This window comes from Salvelinus namaycush, chromosome 23 (assembly GCF_016432855.1).
Source record: "Salvelinus namaycush isolate Seneca chromosome 23, SaNama_1.0, whole genome shotgun sequence".
In the NCBI taxonomy this organism is placed as follows: domain Eukaryota; kingdom Metazoa; phylum Chordata; class Actinopteri; order Salmoniformes; family Salmonidae; genus Salvelinus; species Salvelinus namaycush.
In genome coordinates this window covers 10523074-10546981 of record NC_052329.1, presented here as the reverse complement: position 1 = coordinate 10546981, position 23908 = coordinate 10523074, and the positions used below count along the sequence as shown (strand labels likewise).

Genomic DNA, 23908 nt, shown 5'->3' with positions numbered 1-23908 from the left:
CCCTGTATCTCAATATGTTAGACTTGGAACAAGACTAATATTTAGTTAAGTAATTCAGAACATTGCATTGTATTATACGGTTACATGTGTGAAATCACTATTAAGATGAGTGTAGGCCTACTGCACTTCTTAATGCAATTATTAATTGATGTATTTTTAAATTACAGATTGATGCAAATCATACCTGATGACCTGCGCTGCAATGAGCTCCATGATAAACATCATCAAACAAAACAGCTCTTTTGTGCGTCCTCAATATTTCTTCATCAATGGCTTCCATGATATTCCTCATGCCAAATTGTACTATATGTTCTTGTGCTTTGCCTATGTAGTTGCTGTTTGTGGGAACTCCATTGTAATGTTCATAATATTCACTCAACGCCATCTTCACATCCCAAAGTATATAGGCATTTTAAACTTAGCAGTAGCTGACTTAGGTGAGAGCAGTGCACTAATTCCTAACCTGATTAAGACATTTCTTTTTGATTCACAATACATCACCTATGAAGCATGTCTGGCCAATATGTTTTTTGTGTTCTTCTTTATTGCTTTACAGTCTATGACCCTTGTTGTTCTGGCATGTGATAGGTTTGTTGCCATATGTTTGCCTCTGAGATACCACACTCTGCTCACTAACACTAGCATGTCTGTCATGATTACAGGGATGTGGCTTGTCAATGTGGTCATTGTTGGTACAACCACGGTGCTGATCACTAGACTGTCTTACTGTAAAACCATAGTTATTGACAGTTATTTCTGTGATCATGGGCCTTTGTACAGAATGGCCTGCAACGACAATTCAGCCAATTCCATCATGGCAAAAGTGAATACAGTACTAGTCCTTCATGTACCATTCGTTTTCATAGTCCTGTCTTATGTGTGTATTTTACTTGCCCTGTTTAGAATTACTAGCTGGGAGGGCCGTGTGAAGGCTCTGAAGACTTGTATATCACACCTTCTCATAGTGGCACTTTTCTTTCTTCCATTTATATCCACCTACATTGCTGCAGTGACCTTCTCTCTTCACCCCAATGCCAGGATTATCTGTTTGTCTCTTGCTTCAGCTATCCCTCCCATGCTCAATCCAGTCATTTATGTTTTGAATACTGAGGAAATCAGAGGGTTTTTGAAGAAAAAGGTCAAACAAAACACCTCTAGCATAATACCAGTAAATTGATCAGGTGCTGGTACTGTACATTTGTATGTGATGCTATTCACTCATATCTGTCGTGGTAATTGTACATGTTAGCATTCATCACTGTCATAACAGAGTTGTAAGGAATGATGCTAGAGAAGAGAAGCAGGTACGGGGAGTTGACATTTAATTAGGAACGGACATGCAAAGGGACAGGAACAGCGTCAGAACTGGGAAACACAAAGACAGACGACAAACAATGCAGCAGCAGGGAACAGAGCTGGGGAACTGACAAATATTGGGGAGGTAATAAACAGGTGATTGAGTGAGTCCAGGTGAGTCCAATATCGCTGATGCGCGTGACGAGGGAAGGCAGGAGTGCGTAATACAGGGCAACCTGGTGCCCTCGAGCGCCAGGGGGGGAGAGCAGGAGCAGGCGTGACAAGAGTTGCATGTTATGTAACCAAAACAAATAAGTTAATCAGAAGTTGATAATGTATGTGTAGGATGTATGATAATGTATGTTTGGATGTATGATAATGTATGTTTTAATGTATGATAATGTATGTTTGGAATGTACAGCTCTGAAAACATATGGTGTACCATGGAAGGCCTTTCCAGGCTCCCACCTTATTGCAAAATTGATATTGTCCAACAGAATAACTGGGCTTGTATCCTTAATTTATAATAAATTATCCTCACATAATGTCAACACCCTCCCTATCACAAAGAAGTGGGAAAGAGACCTAGAGAACCTTGGTCTCAAACTGGCCCATGGTATGGAACAACATTTCTTCTTCATCTCAAAACCTTTCCCATCAGCTGGACCTATTTCACTCAGCGTAGATTTAAAATATAGCTTGTAGATAATGATCAATGTTACAAAATGCTCTTGTTCTAAAATAGGAAACTTTCTGCAAATGTTTTGGTGCTGTTTAACTGTGGACCTCTTTGGAAGCATGTCTTTGACATTTTAGGAAAAATCCTAAATAAGATTCTTCCAATATGCTGTGTCCCAAACGTGTAACTACACTGCTCCTTATAATAGAGGAACTACACTGCTCCTTATAATAGAGGAACTACACTGCTCCTTGTAATAGTTATGTTTATTCACCACAATACAAGAACTGCCCCAATTATTTATTTTTTTATCCTTAAATAGATTTATGCCTCGTTTTGTCTCTTTTATTTAGATTTTTGTCCCTCTGCGTACTGCTTGTACGAACTGCTTGTATGTTACCTTATACTGAATAAATAAAAAATAAATACATAATTGTTCACAAAAATGCTTACAACATTATACATGTTTTTAAATATGTATTTATTTATTAAAGGTTTATAAATAATTTATTCATCCTTATTCATGAAATGTATTATAAAAACAATTTTACCTGTGAAAAGAGCCCGACACTATGGATCTGCCAGTGAATATGTTTAAGTGTCATCTAGTGGAACTAATTCATATATGCTATTTAATTGAATTCGAGTTGAACTCTTTCAACATAAATACTGTATATCTACATACTTTGCATTTAAACTTGACTCTTTATACCATAAATGTATGTGATCACTATATGTGACATACCTGTACTCACTTATCATGCCCTGCACTGTCAGTTATTACACTGTCACTTATCAGAATGATTTTACCTCAACAGGTTGTACAGTACCTTTCTGTTAATACAGTAGCTTTATGATGGTTGCAGCATTAATCCATCCAATAATTAATGTTATATATAAACACGCCAAAATTACAGCTGTGGCATAAAAAACATCTCTGAAATGTACACAAAAAAAGATTTGAAATTAGAAGTTTGCATTTTATTTACCATATGTTACATCTATTATCTGCAAATATTGTGTTCAGAAGAATCGACATAAATAGCTTTATTGCTGTAGAGTTAGTGTGTATTAAACAGTATCAACAGAAACATGCTGAAATTAAGTAGATACAAAGGGGAAAGTTGCCTTGGAAACATTTCTTAAATCTTGAGTTCTTGCTGCAGAATTGAACCCAAACTAAAGATATGAAAACATAAGATCAACAACTCCATGTAAGGTCTCATTTGTGAGGAGTAGCTTTTGTCTTTACATACAGTTTGATGATTTTCTCTCGCCGCTCCTCTGTCTTTAGGCTGTAGTTGATAGGGTTGAGCATGGATGGCAGACACAGTGAGGATGGCAGTCAGGAGGTCTGAGGACTGCACCAAGCTCAGGTTACCTAGGAGGGAAGTGTGTGACAGTAATGCTAGTACGTACTCGGACCCAGGCGCCAAGAAACACAGCAAGCTGAGGTAAGGGTAAATCCAGAACTTTTACTAATGTCTTTACAGAAAACAAAGCAATAACACACGAGTACACTAAACAAACATGAGCCCTAAGCAAAGATGCAGGCAAACAGAGGAACCTAAATTACAAGGCAACCAGGTGAACTGAATGGGTAATCAATGGGTAATCAAACTCGGGCTTCTTCATCCACTGTCAACACCTTCTCGACCCTGGTCTCATCTCTCTATGGATTTCATCCCGGGTCTTCCATCCTCAGCGGGCAACGCTGTCATCCTGGTCATTGTGGACCGTTTTCCCAAGGTGGCACATTTCATGCCGCTGCCTAAGCTTCCATCTGCCGGTGATATTGCTCAGCTTGTCATTCAGCATTTTTTCCGCCATCACAGACTTCCTCTGGACATCGTCTCTGACCGGGGTCCCCAGTTTGCCTCCAGATTCTGGAGGAAGTTCTGTACTCTTCTGGGGTCATCAGCTAATTTGTTCTCGGGCTATCACCCTCAATCCAATGGTCAAATGGAGCGGGTGAACCCGGATCTGGAGACCGCCTTACAGTGCTGAGTCCGCCAACCCCGCCACTTGGAGTCAACATCAGGTGAACTGAGAGGGTAACCAAACACAGGTGAAACCAATAAGAATGAATCATTGTAAACTGTAAACTAGAAAACAAGATAAGGGTGCCCTCCAGAGGTAACCTAAGGAAACAACACTCAACAAGAACAGAAACTGTGACAAAGGGACAAACAGACACACATCCAGTGTCTTTGAGACGATGATTGATAATATCAAGAGTAAAATTAACATATCCAGTAAAAAAAAGAAGGAAATTGTGCACTGTGACATGATATACGCTCCCATGTGTTATCTTTTCCTTACTGCATCATTCACATGTACCTACAACGGGCTAACTCAGATGTGTGGCAGGTAGCCTAGTGGTTAAGAGTGTTGGGCCAGTAACTGAAAGGTTGCTGGGTTGAATCCCCGAGCCGACCAGGTGAAAGATCTGTCGATGTGCCCTTGAGCACGGCACTTAACCCATTTTTTTCTGGATAAGATTGAGTGCTAAATGAAATTACAGAACAACATTTAAACACTTGAGACAAATTTGCTACACTTAGGGATCATACAGTTTATATCAGGTATAAAAGGTGCGGTGATAAACACATAACACATAAGCATTTTGCTGAACCCCCACCACAGCATAGGTGAAGATAATGAAGGACAGCGGGCCTAACAGGACAGCCAGAGACTTAGCTTTCGCTAGTTTCCTGTTGAAGCAGGCCAGTCTGTATACGGGGCTGTGTTCACAGCAGCAGCTATGCACCACCCTGAAGGCCAGCGCGACAGGGGAGACCTCCAAAAGGAAGGCCAGGGTCCAGATCCCTACCAGGATTTGCAGCAACCTCAGGATGGTGTTGATGGTGAGGTAACGCAGAGGGAAACAGATGGCTATCACATGGTTGTACGCTAGGAGAGCCAGGGAAAATAATATCACCAAATAAATGAGTGAAGAACATCTGAGAAAAACACGTCCCGTAGTTCAGATTGAACACAAATACAGGCACCATCTGGGGGATGATAACAGTGTTCAAAGAGATGTCTACTATTGTTAAACTGCATGCTGCAACATCTTTGGGATTTTGTAGGCTTGTGTTTATAATGAAGACTGCTAACAGAGCAAAGATACCCGTTAGAGTGACGATGTATATTATAGATAGAGCTAAGATGAGGTAGTTCTTATTGCCCAGTGTGTGGAAGGCTGTAATATAGAATCCATCATCTGATGATTCCATTCCATTGTAAAGGCGCACAGAAAAACCCATGTGAGGGGACGCTGTGTGTCTGGAAGAGAAACCGTACAGATTACTGAGTTATTATATTTTTTTAATCCATAAATTATCCGAAGACACAAAATGAAGTTCTAAACCAAACATTGACCAAGGCAAGACAATCTCAAACTAAACGGCCTTTCTGGTCATTTAATACCTCCCTGACAACATTTTACAATAATACTGAACACCCACTGTACCAACATCAATAATACTGTACACTCACTGTACCAACATCAATAATACTGAACACCCACTGTACCAACGTCAATAACACTGAACACCCACTGTACCAACATCAATAATACTGAACACTCACTGTACCAACATCAATAATACTGAACACTCACTGTACCAACATCAATAACACTGAACACCCACTGTACCAACATCAATAACACTGAACACCCACTGTACCAACATCAATAATACTGAACACTCACTGTACCAACATCAATAATACTGAACACTCACTGTACCAACATCAATAACACTGAACACCCACTGTACCAACATCAATAATACTGAACACTCACTGTACCAACATCAATAATACTGAACACTCACTGTACCAACATCAATAATACTGAACACTCACTGTACCAACATCAATAATACTGAACACTCACTGTACCAACATCAATAATACTGAACACTCACTGTACCAACATCAATAATACTGAACACTCACTGTACCAACATCAATAATACTGAACACTCACTGTACCAACATCAATAATACTGAACACCCACTGTACCAACGTCAATAACACTGAACACTCACTGTACCAACATCAATAATACTGAACACTCACTGTACCAACATCAATAATACTGAACACTCACTGTACCAACATCAATAATACTGAACACCCACTGTACCAACATCAATAATACTGAACACTCACTGTACCAACATCAATAATACTGAACACTCACTGTACCAACATCAATAATACTGAACACTCACTGTACCAACATCAATAATACTGAACACCCACTGTACCAACGTCAATAATACTGAACACCCACTGTACCAACATCAATAACACTGAACACCCACTGTACCAACATCAATAATACTGAACACTCACTGTACCAACATCAATAATACTGAACACTCACTGTACCAACATCAATAACACTGAACACCCACTGTACCAACATCAATAATACTGAACACCCACTGTACCAACATCAATAATACTGAACACCCACTGTACCAACATCAATAACACTGAACACCCACTGTACCAACATCAATAATACTGAACACTCACTGTACCAACATCAATAATACTGAACACTCACTGTACCAACATCAATAATACTGAACACCCACTGTACCAACGTCAATAACACTGAACACCCACTGTACCAACATCAATAATACTGAACACTCACTGTACCAACATCAATAATACTGAACACCCACTGTACCAACATCAATAATACTGAACACTCACTGTACCAACATCAATAATACTGAACACCCACTGTACCAACATCAATAATACTGAACACCCACTGTACCAACATCAATAATACTGAACACCCACTGTACCAACATCAATAATACTGAACACTCACTGTACCAACATCAATAATACTGAACACTCACTGTACCAACATCAATAACACTGAACACCAAATGCACCTCTGCTTTTAACAATGTTCGTAAGCAGTCTTTCATTTTCATTTAATTAAAATGAGATAACAAGCACATACAGTATTTATGTATTAACATCTCATTAAAGGTAATGTTGTTAATAGATCTAAGGACCTAATTATCGCCATCTTATTTTATCATATCAGGGCCTAATTATCTCTTTTGACTAAAATGTTTACACTCATTAGCCTCTCTGTTTAATTATGACAACAACAACTAAGTATAAAATAGCGGAAACCGCTCAGTTCTGCCTCCAGGGAAAGATTCATGACAATAAACGCAAACCTTTTGTATCTCTTGCTCTGGCCTCCCTACAAGAACATTTCAGAACCCTAACCCCTGCCTTATCTTGACCTGTCTTCTAAACCCATAACCTATCCCCGACCGTTGGAAGCGGGTTTGCGCAATATACAATTTATAAAAAAATGAATGTTGTGTGAACTTGCAACACAAATGGCTGAGTTGATCGAACAACCAGTTGAGATGGCTGAGACCCAAAACTTAAAATAATATGTTGGCTTAAAATCCATATGTTCTCCATAACATATTTCCCAGTGTGCCTTCCAGCAAGTTGTATTTTACTTTATTTTATTCAATTTACTTGTCAGGGACCAGAATATCCTGAAATATAATGCATTAAACCAGATGAAGCAAAAAAGAACAGTCCCTTCAGAAAGTATTCATACCCTTATTCCACATTGTGTTGTTCCACATTGTGTTGTTCCTGTCCGGGACAGGAGGATGACTCTGGCTGCTCCGGACAGGAGGATGACTCTGGCTGCTCCGGACAGGAGGGAGCCTCTGGCTGCTCCGGACAGGAGGGAGACTCTGGCTGCTCCGGACAGGAGGGAGACTCTGGCTGCTCCGGACAGGAGGGAGACTCTGGCTGCTCCTGACTGAAGCCTGTCGCTGGAGGCTCCGGACTAGAGGACGTCGCTGGAGACTCCGGACTAGAGGGCGACGCTGGAGGCTCCGGACTAGAGGGCGTCGCTGGAGGCTCCGGACTAGCGGACGTCGCTGGAGGCTCCGGACTAGAGGGCGACGCTGGAGGCTCCGGACTAGAGGACGTCTCTGGAGGCTCCAGACTAGAGGGCGACGCTGGAGGCTCCGGACTAGAAGTCGTTGATGGAGGCTCCGGACTGACGTCCTTCGTTGGAGGCCTCGTGCCATAACTCCTCACTGGAGGTTTCGTGCCATGGATCCTCACTGGAGGCTTCGTGCCATGGATCCTCACTGGAGGCTTCATGTCATGGATCATCACTGGAGACTTCGTGCCATGGATCATCACTGGAGGCTTCGTGCCATGGATCATCACTGGAGGTTTCGTGCCATGGATCATCACTGGAGGCTTCGTGCCATGGATTATCACTGGAGGCTTCTTGCCATGGATTATCACTGGAGGGTTCGTGCCATGGATCATCACTGGAGGCTTCTTGCCATGGATCATCACTGGAGGCTTCGTGCCATGGATTATCACTGGAGGCTTCTTGCCATGGATCAACACTGGAGGCTTGGCTCTGGGAGAAGGCACATGAATCACCAGGCTGGGGAGACATGCAGGAGGATTAGGGCTTAGCACAGGCACAGGACTCACCAGGCTGGGGAGACATGCAGGAGGCCTTGTCCTTGGCCGAGGCACCGGATGTACTGGGCTGTGGAGGCGCACTCGAGGTCTCGAGCAAAGAGCCTGCACAACCCGTCCTGGCTGTATGGTGACTTTGGCCCTGCACGTGCGGGATGCAGGCACTGGGCTATGCAGACGCACTGGAGACACAGTGTGCAGAGCTGGCGCAGGATAACCCGGGATAATCTCCTCCCATGTGTAAGATCCCTTGCCGTCCAGAATGTCCTCCCATGTCCATTCCTCCTTTTTTCCACGCTGCTTGGTCCTTTGTTGGTGGGTGGTTCTGTAACGATCGTCGTATAGAGGAGAAGGAGAAGACCAAGGTGAAGCGTGGTAAGTATTCATAATTCCTTTTAATGAATACGAATACTAGAACAAAACAACAAAAACGATAAACGAACAGTTCTGCAAGGTGACATACACTAAACAGAAAACAACCACCCACAAACACAGGTGGGAACAGGCTACCTAAGTATGATTCTCAATCAGAGACAACGATAGACAGCTGCCTCTGATTGAGAACCACACCAGGCCAAACACACAGAAATACAAAACAAGGACAACATAGAACACCAGACATAGAATGCCCACCCAAACTCACACCCTGACCAACCAAAATAGAGACATAAAAAGGATCTCTACGGTCAGGGCGTGACAGTACCCCCCCCCCCCCCCCCCCCCCAAAGGTGCGGACTCCGGCCGCTAAACCTGAACCTATAGGGGAGGGTCTGGATGGGCATTTCACCGCGGTGGCGGCTCTGGTGCGGGACGTGGACCCCACTCCACCTTAGTCTTGGCCCACTTAGGTGGCGCCTCTGGAGCGGGGACCCTTACCGCCGATTATGAATACTTACCACGCTGCTCCTTGGTCTTCTCCTTCTCCTCTATACGACGATCGTTACACAGCCTGAATTCAACACGGATTACATATATTTTTTTCTAACCCATCTACACAAAATACCCCATAATGACAAAGTAATAACATGTTTTTAGAAATGTTTGCAAATGTATTGAAAATGAAATACAGAAATATCAAATTTACATGCAGTAAATATTTACACCCCTGAGTCAATACTTTGTAGAAGCCCCTTTGGCAACAACTACAGCTGTGAGTTTGTGCAACATTTGCCCATTATTCTGTTCTAAATTATTCAAGCTCTGTCAAATTGGTTGTTGATCATTGCTAGACAACCATTTTCAGGTCTTGCCATATATTTTCAAGTAGATTTAAGTCCAAACTGTAACTCAGCTACTCAGGAACATTGACTGTCTTCTTGGTAAACAACTCAAGTGTAGATTTGGCCTTGTGTTTCAGGTTATTGTCCTGCCGAAATGTGAATTAATCTCCCAACAATTTCAAGCATACCCATAACATGATGCAGCCACCACTATGCTTGAAGAGTGGTACTCAGTAAAGTGTTTTAAAGGATTTGCTCCACATTTTTTGCAGTATTCCTTTTGTGTCTCATGCAAACAGGATGCAGATTATGGAATATTTTTAATCTGTATACGTTTCCTTCTTGTCAATTAGGTTAGTATTGTGGAGTAACTACAATGGTGTTAATCCATCCTCAGTTTTCTCCTATCACAGCCGTTAAACTCTATAACTGTTTTGAAGTCACCATTGGTCGCATGTGGAAATCCCTGAGCGGTTTCCTTCCTCTCCAGCAACTGAGTTAGGAAGGACGCCTGTATTTTTGTAATGACTGGGTGTATTGATACTGTAATTAATAAGTTCACACTGGATGAATGTCTGAGGACCAATGTGCAGCGTGGTAATTTTCCATGATTTAATTCACACAAAACAAGACACTATACAAAATGACAAAACAAACTAACCGTCACAGTCCTATCTGGTGCAGAACACAAACACAGAGACAGGAAACAACCACCCACAATCCCCAACACAAAACAAGCCACCTATATATGATTCTCAATCAGGGACAACAATTGACAGCTGTCTCTGATTGAGAACCATATTAGGCTGGACACAGAAACAGACAAACTAGACACACAACATAGAATTCCCACCCAGCTCACGTCCTGACCAACACTAAACAAGCAAAACACAAAAGAACTATGGTCAGGACGTGACACTGTGGTTGAATTTGTGGTTGAAATGTACGGCTCGACATACAGATAATTGTATGTGTGGGGTACAGAGATGAGGTAGTCATTCAAAAATCATGCTAAACACAATTATTGCACACAGAGTGAGTCCATGCAACTTATTACCCCTTTTTTCTCCCAAATTGGTAGTTACAGTCTTGTCCCATCGCTGTAATTCCCATATGGACTCGGGAGAGGCGAAGGGTAAGAGCCATGCATCCTTCAAAACACGACCTAGACAAGCCGCACAGCTTCTTGACACACTGCTCGCTTAACTTGGAAGCCAGCCACACCAATGCACCTGGCCCGCCACAAGGAATTGCTATAGCGTTGATGGCACAAGGACATCCTGGCCAGCCAAACCCTCCCCTAACCCGGATGACATTGGAACAATTGTGCGCCGCCTCAATTGTGCGCCGCCGCCTTGTGGGCCGTGGTATATTGACCATATACCACACCGCCTCTGACCTTATTGCTTAATTATATAATCTAATTAACTGATAACATACTAGCTTATTCTGAATATAAAATACACAATTTTATTGTGCATGTGCTTTGTTTTTGTGTTACTGAATTCCCTGCTTACTAAACTCACAAAGACTTGAGGGAAGAGATGATGAGTGAAGCTGTGTTAGAAGAATCATAGAGCGGACTATGTAGAGTATCTCAGTGAAGGTGCAGCCAGTGGAGCTGTGTTAGAAGAATCATAGAGCGGACTATGTAGAGTATCTCAGTGAAGGTGCAGCCAGTGAGTTGTGTTAGAAGAAGAGGACTAGGTAGAGTATCTCAGTGAAGGTGCAGCCAGTGGAGCTGTGTTAGAAGAATCATAGGGTGAAGAGAGGACTAGGTAGAGTATCTCAGTGAAGGTTCAGCCAGTGAATGAGACGATATGGGACCTGGCCTCCACATTCTGAAAGGATACAGTGCATTTGGAAAGTATTCAGACCTCTTGACTTTTCCCATAGCCTTTTTCTAAAAAGGAAAACATTTGAGTTTTTTCCCACGCACCAATCTACACACAAAACCCCATAATGTCAAAGAAAAAACAGGTTTAGACATTTATGCACATTTATTAAATATAAAAAACAGAAATATCACATTTACATAAGTATTCAGACTCTTTACTCAGTACTTTGTTAAAGCAACTTTGGCAGCGATTACAGCCTCGAGTCTTCTTGGGTATGACGCTATAAACTTGGCACACCTGTATTTGGGGAGTTTCTACCATTCTTCTCTGCAGATCCTCTTAAGCTCTGTCAGGTTGAAGCCACTCCTGCGTTGTCTTGGCTGTGTACTTAGGGTCGTGGTCCTGTTCGAAGGTAATCTTTCGCTCCAGTCTGAGGTCCTGAGCGCTCTGGAGCAGGTTTTCATCCATGATCTCTCTGTTCTTTGCTCCGTTAATCTTTCCCTCGATCCTGACTAGTCTCCCAGTCCCTGCCGCTGAAAAACATCCCCACAGCATGATCCTGCCATCACCATGCTTCACCGTAGGAATGGTGCCAGGTTTCCTCCATATGTGATGCTTGGCATTCAGGCAAAAGTGTTCAAACTTGGTTTCATCAGACCAGAGAATCTTGTTTCTCATGGTCTGAGAGTCCTTTAGGTACCTTTTGGCAAACCCCAAATGGGCTATCTTGTGCCTTTTACTGAGGAGTGGCTTCCGTCTGGCCACTCTACAATAAAGGCCTGATTGGTGGAGTGCTGCAGAGATGGTTGTACTTCTGGAAGGTTCTCCCATCTCCGCAGAGGAACTCTGGATCTATGTCAGATTGACCATCGGGTTCTTGGTCAACTCCCTGACCAAGGCCCTTCTCCCCCGATTGCTCAATTTGGCCGGGCGAACAGCTCTAGGAAGAGTCTTGGTGGTTCCGAACTTCTTCCATTTAAGAATGATAGAGGCCGCTGTGTTCTTGGGGACCTTCAATGCTGAAGGCATTTTTGGTACCCTTCCCCAGATCTGTGCCTCAACACAATCCTGTTTCGGAGCTCTACGGACAATTCCTTTGACCTCATGGTTTGGTTTTTGCTCTGACATCAACTGTGGTCCAATCAGCTGGACCAATCAAATTGTAGAAACATCTCAAGGATGATCAATGGAAACAGGATGCACCTGAGCTCAATTTCGAGTTTCATAGCAAAGGGTCTGATTACTTATTTAAATAAGTTTTTTCAGATTTTTATTTTTAATAAATTTGTACAAAAAAATTAAAACCTGTTTTTGCTTTGTCAATATGTGGTATTGTGTGTAGATTGATTCATTTGAAGAAAAAAAAATATCATTTTAGAATAAGGCTGTAATGTAACAAAATGTGTAAAAAGTCAAGTGGTCTGAATACTTTCCTGTTGCACTATACAGTATCTCAGTGAAGGTGCAGCCAGTGAATGAGTAGCTATTATCAAGGCTCAGGAGAAGACCCAGATGCTGTATTACAGAAGTTTATTACAGAAACAGGGGGGCAGGCAAACGACAGGTCAAGGGCAGGCAGAGGTCAGTAGTCCATAGCAGAGTCTGAAAGGTACAGAACGGCAGGCAGGCTCAGGGTCAGGGCAGTCAGAATGGTCAAAAACCGCGAAAGCTAGAAAACAGGAACGTTGGTAGGCTTGACGAAACAAAATGACCTGGCAACAGGCAAACAGAGAACACAGGTGATACATTGGTGATAATGGAGAAGATGGGCGACACCTGGAGGGGGGTGGAGACAAGCACAAAGACAGGCGAAACAGATCAGCGTGTGACAGGTATGGGACCTGGCCTCCACATTCTAAAAGGAGACCTCCCCCTCTTTATAATCTACAAACACCCCCCACATTCAGATGATTATTTCTCAGGGAGTGGACGATGCTAGGCCCAGCGTCCAGTATCCATTTGCTTGACTCCTTGTCACCGGATTCTCTGGCCATTCCTAAAGCCCAGACAGTCTTCCTCTTCACTTGCACCTCATAGTAGAAACTCCCCGAGGAGAATACCCAATTTCCTAATTAGTATTATATTATATTATTATGATTATTATCAAACCTCTGTGGGTTAGCAGGTAGATTCTGATGTATATTGCCACATCACTTGATCTCCGACCTCAGACAGGAGGAGATAAGGACATGCTGTATTAGGGTCCACAGTCACATCCGCTGCTGCATTCTCTTCAGCATGACTTCAGTAAACTTCTCCATATTTTTATTGAGTGTCTTCTTCAGCTCTGCTTACAGTCAGCACAGTCAGCACTGTAAAGACTGGTCTCAGACCTATATGTACATATCTACCTTAATTGCCTTGTACCCCTGCACATCAACTTGGTACTGGTATCTGCCATATTTCTCTCTGTATCTCTCTTGCTGAGTTTTGCTGCCTGTTCGATCTGCTTAGCCTTCTGAAGTTTCTCCTGGATCATCTTCTGAACTTTACCCTTAGTCTTCCTCATCTGAGCCTTCTTCTCCCCACGCTCTTCCTCTATAGGGACAGTGTTGTGAGTCTTGTGGTCTGTCTCACTGCAGAACTGACACACACACGTTTGGTCTCGTCTACAGAACAGCTCCAGGGGTCTCTCATGCTGTCCTCCAAGGTTCTCCTCAGCTTGTGTTTCTTGAAAGATGCCACTGTCTTTTTACACATGGGACACTGGCACAGGTCAGTGCAATCCCAATGTCCTTTGACAAAGGCCTTGCAGTAGTTGTGCCCACATGGGATGGACACTGGCTCAGTGAACAGACAGTAGAACATTGGAACTGCTGGAGGAAGCCATAGCTGGAAACTATGATTTATGATAGTCACTCTGGTGGTCAGTGTTGATAGATTTGAAAGAGACGACTGTCTGGTCCATTCATTTGATACGTACAACATTTATTTACTTCTCTCAAACAAAATAAAACATTTAAAATAGCAATCTGTCAACAAAAAAATCCATAGTCGATCAACTTGTCTCATGAGTCAGAATAATTTCCTCAACACATACTTTTAAGTTGATTAAACTTTCCCCCCACTTGTCCCATTGAGTCAGAACAAAGTTTTGGCCAACTCAAAATTTGAATTTCATTCAACACTTTGCCAAAAAAAAGGTGGGTGAACTCAAAAAGGCTGTGGAACTAGTTAGTTTTTGAGTTGGGCCACCTAAAAAAAAAGTACAGTGGGATCAAAGCCATTCCAGCTGAGGTGACCCCAGCTGTAGTTGGTCAAATATTGTCACTCTTTTACAGATGACTGACTCAATAACCTGAGGCTCTTGCTGTCAGCCATTCCCTAGAGGTCCATTACCAGTGCTAAGTAGGGAGGTAGAGGGACCCAGGAGAGGAGCATGTGTGCCACACCCTTCCTATCAACTCTCATTAACCTAATGAGCAAAGTTTCAAAGAAAGTAAACATTGTGGTTGCTACAGTATACACATGGTTGGTAAGTGTACTCTTCAATAACAAGGCCTAAGGTGAGGAGAGACCCTCCAATGACACGTGTTCACCGAGGCAGCCTATGTGGTGAAGGTTATGATGACACCACTGTGTCATCTAATTCCATAGGGTGCCTTGTCGTAGCAACATCTCTAAGCTTCATTTCAGTTGTAACAGAGACAGATAGAGAGGACCTCACACTACCGAGCTCATTACAGAAATGTATCCACTGTTATGTGTACAGATACATTTTATTTTCTGTTCAGGCATTGTAGAAGATGACAATAGTACACATGTGTTGTCTATGGTATACACAGCACACTGAATAAATGAATGTTCATTCCTATCAGGTGTCGGCTGTCAAGTCAACAAAACACCTTTTAAGCAGAGCTTGTTAACTGTAATATGCACATTATCAAGCTCCAAATCATGTTGTGGACCTCCTGCTTAATGTTGAGATTGAACGTTGAGACACAATGTGCCCCAGATTCAATTGACCTGTAATAAACTGCTATTTGATGCTTCATGTAATATTTTCAAATGAAGCAACAAGTATGTAAAGCAACAATATTTTTTCTATTAGCAACAAGTACGTAATGCATTGTACAATAAATGTAAAATGGGAATATAGTTTACATAGGTTCTCATAAAAGCCAGGAGGTTTTATTTTGTATTTGTATGTGTATTTGTATCTTTGTATCGACTGAGATCCCCAAACATTGGAAAGCTGCTGCGGTCGTCCCTCTCTTCAAAGAGGGAGACGCTCTAGACCCAAACTGTTATAGACCTATATCTATCGTACCCTGCCTTTTTAAAATCTTCAAAAGCCAAGTTAACAAACAGATCACCGACCATTTCGAATCCCACCGTACCTTCTCCACTATGCAATCTGGTTTCCGAGCTGGTCATGGGTGCACCTCAGCCACGCTCAAGGTCCTAAATGATGTCATAACCGTCATCGATAAAAGACAGTACTGTGCAGCCGTCTTCATCGACCTGGCTAAGGCTTTCGACCCTATCAATCACCTCATTCTTATCGACATACTCAATAGCCTTGGCTTCTCAAATGACTGCCTCGCCTGGTTCACCAACTACTTCTCAGATAGAGTTCAGTGTGTCAAATCGGAGGGCCTGTTGTCCAGACCTCTGGCAGTCTCTATGGGGGTACCACAGGGTTCAATTCTCGGGCTGACTCTTTTCTCTGTATACATCAATGAATCTCTGATCCACCTCTACACAGACGACACCATTCTGCATACATCTGGCCCTTCTTTGGACACTGTGATAACTAACCTCCAAACGAGCTTCAATGCCATACAACACTCCTTCTGTGGCCTCCAACTGCTTTTAAACGCTAGTAAAACTAAATGCATGCTCTTCAACCGATTGCTGCCTGCACCTGCCCACACGACTAGCCTCACTACTCTGGACGGTTCTGACTTAGAATATGTGGACAACTACAAATACCTAGGTGTCTGGTTAGATTGTAAACTCTCCTTCCAGACTCACATTTAGCATCTTCAATCCAAAATTAAATCTAGAATCCGCTTCCTATTTCGCAACAAAGCATCCTTCACTCATGCCGCCAAACCTACCCTCGTAAAACTGACTATCCTACCGATTCTTGACTTTGGCGATGTCATTTACAAAATAGCCTCCAACACTCTACTCAGCAAACTGGATGTAGTCTATCACAGTGCCATCCGTTTTGTCACCAAAGCCCCATATACTACCCACCACTGCGACCTGTATGCTCTCGTTGGCTAGCCCTCACTACATATTCGTCGCCAACCCACTGGCTCCAGGTCATCTATAAGTCTTTACTAGGTAAAACCCCACCTTATCTCAGCTCACGGGTCAACATAGCAACACCCACCCATAGCACGCACTCCAGCAGGTATATTTCACTGGTCATCCCCAAAGCCAACACTTCCTTTGGCCGCCTTTCCTTCCAGTTCTCTGCTGCCAATGACTGGAACGAATTGCAAAAATCACTGAAGATGGAGACCCATATCTCCCTCTCTATCTTTAAGCATCAGCTGTCTGAGCAGCTTACTGATCACTGTACCTGTACACAACCAATCTGTAAATAGCACACCCAACTTCCTCATCCCCATATTGTTATTTATCCTCTTGCTCTTTTGCACCCCAGTATCTCTACTCACACAACATCTGCACATCTACCACTCTCGTGTTAATGCTAAATTGTAATTATTTTGCCTCTATGGCCTATTTATTGCCTTACCTCCCTACTCTTCTACATTCGCACACACTGTACATATATTTTTCTATTGTGTTATTGACAGTACATTTGTATGTACAGTACGTATGCATTAGTTTTACTTGTATTTAAGAGCAGTTGGAGGCCACGGAAGTAGAGTTGTATGGCATTGAAGCTCGTCTGAAGATTAGTTAACAAAGTGTCCAAAGAAGGGCCAGATGTATGCAGAATGGTGTCGTCTGCATAGAGGTGGATCAATGGATCACCAGCAGCAAGAGCGACATCATTGATGTATACAGAGAATTTATTGTGTAACTGGGAGTCTCGTGAGTGCAAACATCCGAAGATTATCAAAGGTAAGCGATTAAATTTATTGCTTTTCTGACTTTCGTGACCATGCTAATTTGGGGCTAGCTGTTCTAGCATTGATTGATACACTCACAAAAGCTTGGATTGCTTTCGCTGTAAAGCATATTTTCAAAATCTGACACGATAGGTGGATTAACAACAAGCTAAGCTGTGTTTTGGTATATTTCACTTGTGATTGCATGATTATAAATATTTTTAGTAATATTTTGCGCCCTGCAATTCAGCGGTTGTTTAGGAAAATGATTCCGTAAAAGGGATCCGTAGCGCAGAGAAGTTAAGCTACATATGCTAATATGGGCTATATTTAGCACTTTTCTGGGATGCTTGATTGTTTTCATTGCTTTACTGGGAAGCTTAGCAGCATGTTATTTATGTTAGTGCAGGGTGAACTGCACACAGTGGACTTCCTGCTAAGACACCCCCCCCTCAGTGCTAACAGTATATATCTGGTTCATGGATACATGATAACTGCATACAATTGCTGTAGGATCAGCAGAGGCATTCAGGGCAGTTAGAGGGACATAAATTAGGTTACTTACATCGTGTCTTCCAACGCCCCTTTTTGATGTACATTTGCTAAAGCATTATGCCAGCTCTGTGTCACAATGGTGGGGTTTAACTGAGCTGGGCTTGGGTCCTTGATAAGTCATTCTCAACGCAGCCTTTTAATGCTCTGAAAGGAGCTTGGAACCCAAATGATTTGAGTAAATCCCATCCTCCTTATAAAACAAGCTTTGTTTCCAGAAGGTATCAAAATGGTAAATTAATGTTGCTACAATAGTCTCGTAGCCAGTAATGAACGCTTACAGCAAAAAGGTGACATTGTTTTCAGTAATTCATGCATAATGCATTATACATAGACCGTTAATATAAAGGGCTATTAAAGAATGCTACAGTAGCAACAACAAATGTATGAATGCAGTCTGATACTGATACTGATACTTCCGGCGCCGACCAAGATGGCCGCCTCGCTTCGCGTTCCTTGGAAAATATGCAGTATTTTGTTTTTTTATGTGTTATTCCTTACATTGGTACCCCAGGTAATCTTAGGTTTCATTACATACAGTCGGGAGGAACTACTGAATATAAGAGCAACGTCAACTCACCATCGTTCCAACCAGGAATATGACTTTCCCGAAACGGATCCAGTGTTTTGCCTTCCACCCAATACAACGGATCTGATCCCAGCCGGCGACCCTATGCGACGCCGTAAAAGGGGCAAACGTAGCGGTCTCCTGGTCAGGCTTCGGAGACGGGCACATCGCGCTCCACTCCCTAGCATACTACTCGCCAATGTCCAGTCTCTTGACAATAAGGTTGATGAAATCCGAGCACGGGTAACATTCCAGAGGGACATCAGAGATTGTAACGTTCTCTGCTTCACGGAAACATGGCTAACTCAAGAGACGCTAACGGAGTCGGTGCAGCCAGCTGGTTTCTTCACGCATCGCGCCCGACAGAAACATACATCTTTCTGGTAAGAAGAGGGGCGGGGGGGTATGCCTTATGATTAACGAGACGTGGTGTGATCATAACAACATACAGGAACTCAAGTCATTCTGTTCACCTGATCTAGAACTCCTCACAATCAAATGTCGACCGCATTATCTACCAAGGGAATTCTCTTCGATTATAATCACAGCCGTATATATCCCCCCCCAAGCAGACACAACGATGGCCCTGAACGAACTTTATCTGACTCTTTGTAAACTGGAAACCACACACCCTGAGGCTGCATTCATTGTAGCTGGGGATTTTAACAAGGCCAATCTGAAAACAAAACTCCCTAAATTCTATCAGCATATCGATTGTGCTACCAGGGCTGGTAAAACCTTGGATCATTGTTACACTAATTTCCGCGACGCATATAAGGCCCTCCCCCGCCCTCCTTTCGGAAAAGCTGACCACGACTCCATTTTGTTGCTTCCAGCCTACAAACAGAAACTAAAACAACAAGCTCCCTCGCTCAGGTCTGACCAACGCTGGTCCGACCAATCTGATTCCACGCTTCAAGACTGCTTCGATCACGCGGATTGGAATATGTTCCGCATTGCGTCCAACAACAACATTGACGAATATGCTGATTCGGTGAGCGAGTTCATTAGAAAGTGCATTGACGATGTCGTACCCACAGCAACGATTAAAACATTCCCAAACCAGAAACCGTGGATTGACGGCAGCATTCGCGTGAAACTGAAAGCGCGAACCACTGCTTTTAACCAGAGCAAGGTGACCGGAAACATGACCGAATACAAACAGTGTAGCTATTCTCTCCGCAAGGCAATCAAACTAGCTAAGTCCCAGTACAGAGACAAAATTGAGTCGCAATTCAACAGCTCAGACACAAGAGGTATGTGGCAGGGTCTACAGTCAATCACGGATTACAAAAAGAAAACCAGCCCCGTCGCGGACCAGGATGTCTTGCTCCCAGACAGGCTTAATAACTTTTTTGCTCGCTTTGAGGACAATACAGTGCCACTGACACGGCCCGCTACCAAAACCTGCGGGCTCTCCTTCACTGCAGCCGAGGTGAGTAAAACATTTAAACGTGTTAACCCTCGCAAGGCTGCAGGCCCAGACGGCATTCCCAGCCGCGTCCTCAGAGCATGCGCAGACCAGCTGGCTGGTGTATTTACGGACATATTCAATCAATCCTTATCCCAGTCTGCTGTTCCCACATGCTTCAAGAGGGCAACCATTGTTCCTGTTCCCAAGAAAGCTAAGGTAACTGAGCTAAACGACTACCGCTCCGTAGCACTCACTTCCGTCATCATGAAGTGCTTTGAGAGACTAGTCAAGGACCATATCACCTCCACCCTACCGGACACCCTAGACCCACTCCAATTTGCTTACCGACCCAATAGGTCCACAGACGACGCAATCGCAACCACACTGCACACTGCCCTAACCCATCTGGACAAGAGGAATACCTATGTGAGAATGCTGTTCATCGACTACAGCTCAGCATTTAACACCATAGTACCCTCCAAACTCGTCATCAAGCTCGAGACCCTGGGTCTCGACCCCGCCCTGTGCAACTGGGTCCTGGACTTCCTGACGGGCCGCCCCCAGGTGGTGAGGGTAGGTAACAACATCTCCACCCCGCTGATCCTAAACACTGGGGCCCCACAAGGGTGCGTTCTGAGCCCTCTCCTGTACTCCCTGTTCACCCACGACTGCGTGGCCATGCACGCCTCCAACTCAATCATCAAGTTTGCGGATGACACTACAGTGGTAGGCTTGATTACCAACAACGACGAGACGGCCTACAGGGAGGAGGTGAGGGCCCTCGGAGTGTGGTGTCAGGAAAATAACCTCACACTCAACGTCAACAAAACAAAGGAGATGATTGTGGACTTCAGGAAACAGCAGAGGGAGCACCCCCCTATCCACATCGACGGGTCAGTAGTGGAGAAGGTGGAAAGTTTTAAGTTCCTCGGTGTACACATCACGGACAAACTGAATTGGTCCACCCACACAGACAGCGTTGTGAAGAAGGCGCAGCAGCGCCTCTTCAACCTCAGGAGGCTGAAGAAATTCGGCTTGTCACCAAAAGCACTCACAAACTTCTACAGATGCACAATCGAGAGCATCCTGTCGGGCTGTATCACCGCCTGGTACGGCAACTGCTCCGCCCACAACCGTAAGGCTCTCCAGAGGGTAGTGAGGTCTGCACAACGCATCACCGGGGGCAAACTACCTGCCCTCCAGGACACCTACACCACCCGATGTCACAGGAAGGCCATAAAGATCATCAAGGACAACAACCACCCAAGCCACTGCCTGTTCACCCCGCTATCATCCAGAAGGCGAGGTCAGTACAGGTGCATCAAAGCAGGGACCGAGAGACTGAAAAACAGCTTCTATCTCAAGGCCATCAGACTGTTAAACAGCCACCACTAACATTTAGCGGCCGCTGCCAACATACTGACTCAACTCCAGCCACTTTAATAATGGGAATTGATGGAAATTATGTAAAAATGTACCACTAGCCACTTTAAACAATGCCACTTAATATAATGTTTACATACCCTACATTACTCATCTCATATGTATATGTATATACTGTACTCTATATCATCTACTGCATCTTGCCATCTCTATGTAATACATGTATCACTAGCCACTTTAAACTATGCCACTTTATGTTTACATACCCTACATTACTCATCTCATATGTATATACTGTACTCTATACCATCTACTGCATCTTGCCTATGCCGTTCTGTACCATCACTCATTCATATATCGTTATGTACATATTCTTTATCCCTTTACACTTGTGTGTATAAGGTAGTAGTTGTGGAATTGTTAGGTTAGATTACTTGTTGGTTATTACTGCATTGTCGGAATTAGAAGCACAAGCATTTCGCTACACTCGCATTAACATCTGCTAACCATGTGTATGTGACAAATAAAATTTGATTTGATTTGATTTGATATGCCAGACTATACAACTCTCTCCTCATCTTTGGTGAAATAAGACATACTGTAAGTAAACAGAAATTAGCTGACAAAAGTGGAGGGGAAAGGCTCCACCCATGAAGAACATCCAATTAGTGTTAAATTGTTATTTTTTTATAATACCAAAATAGTGTATGAATCATGTGAAAGACAGTTCACTTTCACTATAAAACCACTATAAAATCCTTCCATAAAATAGCCTTAAAGTAACCATCTCTCTTTCTTTCTTTTTTATTATTTCAGTGCTTTATCTGCAGAACATATGGTTCATCAGTCACCAAGTTCCATGGCTTTGTTCTAATGAAGGCCTGAACAACCATGGCCCTGCCAAAGCATGTCTGTAGCAAACATGTGTATTTGAGTATTTGTTATTTCAATATTTGAGTACTTATTATTTAAATATTTGAGTATTTGTTAAAAACCAAATAGATTTTTGTAAAAACCAAGTAGTCAACCAAGTTGTACTTGACAGGATTTTCAAATAGCTAGGTTAAATGCATAGGAGTGTCTGCTCCAGCTCTTCCCTCCCCCTGGCGCTTGAGGGCGCCAGGTTGCCCTGCATCACGCACTCCTGCCATCCATCACGCACACCTGCCTTCCCTCGTCACGCGCTTCAGCGATATTGGACTCACCTGGCCTCACTCATCATCTGGTTATTTCCTCCCCTATATTTGTCAGTTCCCTTGCTCTGTTCCCCACTGCTGCATTGATTGTTTGTTGGCTGTATTATCAGTTTGCTGATGCTGTTCCTGTCTCGTTCCATGTCCGTTCTTTATTAAATGTTTTACTCCCCGTACCCCATGTCTGGTCTGCAGTGAGTGCATAACCAGGCTAACAGAAAATAAAATGAAATGTTTTTTTTAAGGTTTTGTTGAAGCTTAGAAGAGCCACCTTTTCTTAGAGTATTGTATATTTTCTGATTGTGGGAAGTTTATTGCACTAGAAAACAAAGGCTCCCAATGAAATATGCTTATTTTTTAAGAATAGTTAATAATTTCTTAAATCTGAATATGTAATCTCATGTGCCAGGTTTATACGTTTTGTAAATTTACGAAAAGTCTTAGTTCAGCTGTAGTTGGCATCCTGATATGACATTTGCATTCTGAAAGAGATGATCTAATCATTTACATCACGTGTCAAACTCATTACACGGAAGGCCGAGTATCTGCGTGTTTTCGCTCATCCCTTTTACTTGAATGATGAATTAAGGTCACTAATTAGTAAGGAACTCCCCTGATCTGGTTGTCTAGGTCTTAATTTAAAGGAAAAACCAAAAGCCCACTGACACTCAGCCCTCCATGGAATAACTTTGACACCCTTGAATTATATTGTCCAATCACCACCTCCAAAATACATTAATAATAATTAATGACAGACCAATAATCGTTTGAGGTAAGGTTGTAGAACCACAAAGCACAGGATCAGCTTTCTTATAAATACACATGCAACCACATGCTTCCAGAACTATTAATTAACTATGATGTTCTGCACTCTACATCTCCAAGGCTATCAGTGAATAACAATTGCTGTTCATTTAAGTTGATGTTTTGGAAAAAAATTTGCACTCTTCAAGCTGCCGTGAGGTTCAACGCTACAGGAGGATGGGGAACCGAACCATAGATGTACTCAACGCTGTTTTCATAATGGGCAAAATAGACTTGTCCTCTGAAGGGAAATATTTGACTGTCCTAATAGGCTCTCTCGTCTACTTATGTACACTGTTCTGTAATATGTCTTTGCTTGTGGTTATAGCTTTGAACAGAAATCTACACGGGCCTATGTATCTGTTCCTTTTTCAGTTATCCATCAATGACTTGATTGGTATCA

The 23908-nt window shown here is 42.9% G+C and overlaps 1 protein-coding gene and 1 pseudogene across 1 annotated transcript; one reads left to right on the top strand and one right to left on the bottom strand.

Moving 5' to 3' along the window:
* The first annotated feature begins 202 nt into the window (after positions 1–202).
* Positions 203–23839, top strand: LOC120018957 (olfactory receptor 1-like). The gene is made up of 3 exons (XM_038962167.1): positions 203–1157; positions 9571–9590; positions 23834–23839. The coding sequence occupies exons 1-3, from the start codon at positions 203–205 to the stop codon at positions 23837–23839; spliced, it is 981 nt and encodes a 326-aa protein (XP_038818095.1).
* Positions 3198–5214, bottom strand: LOC120018708 (annotated as a pseudogene).
* Positions 23840–23908: the final 69 nt, after the last annotated feature.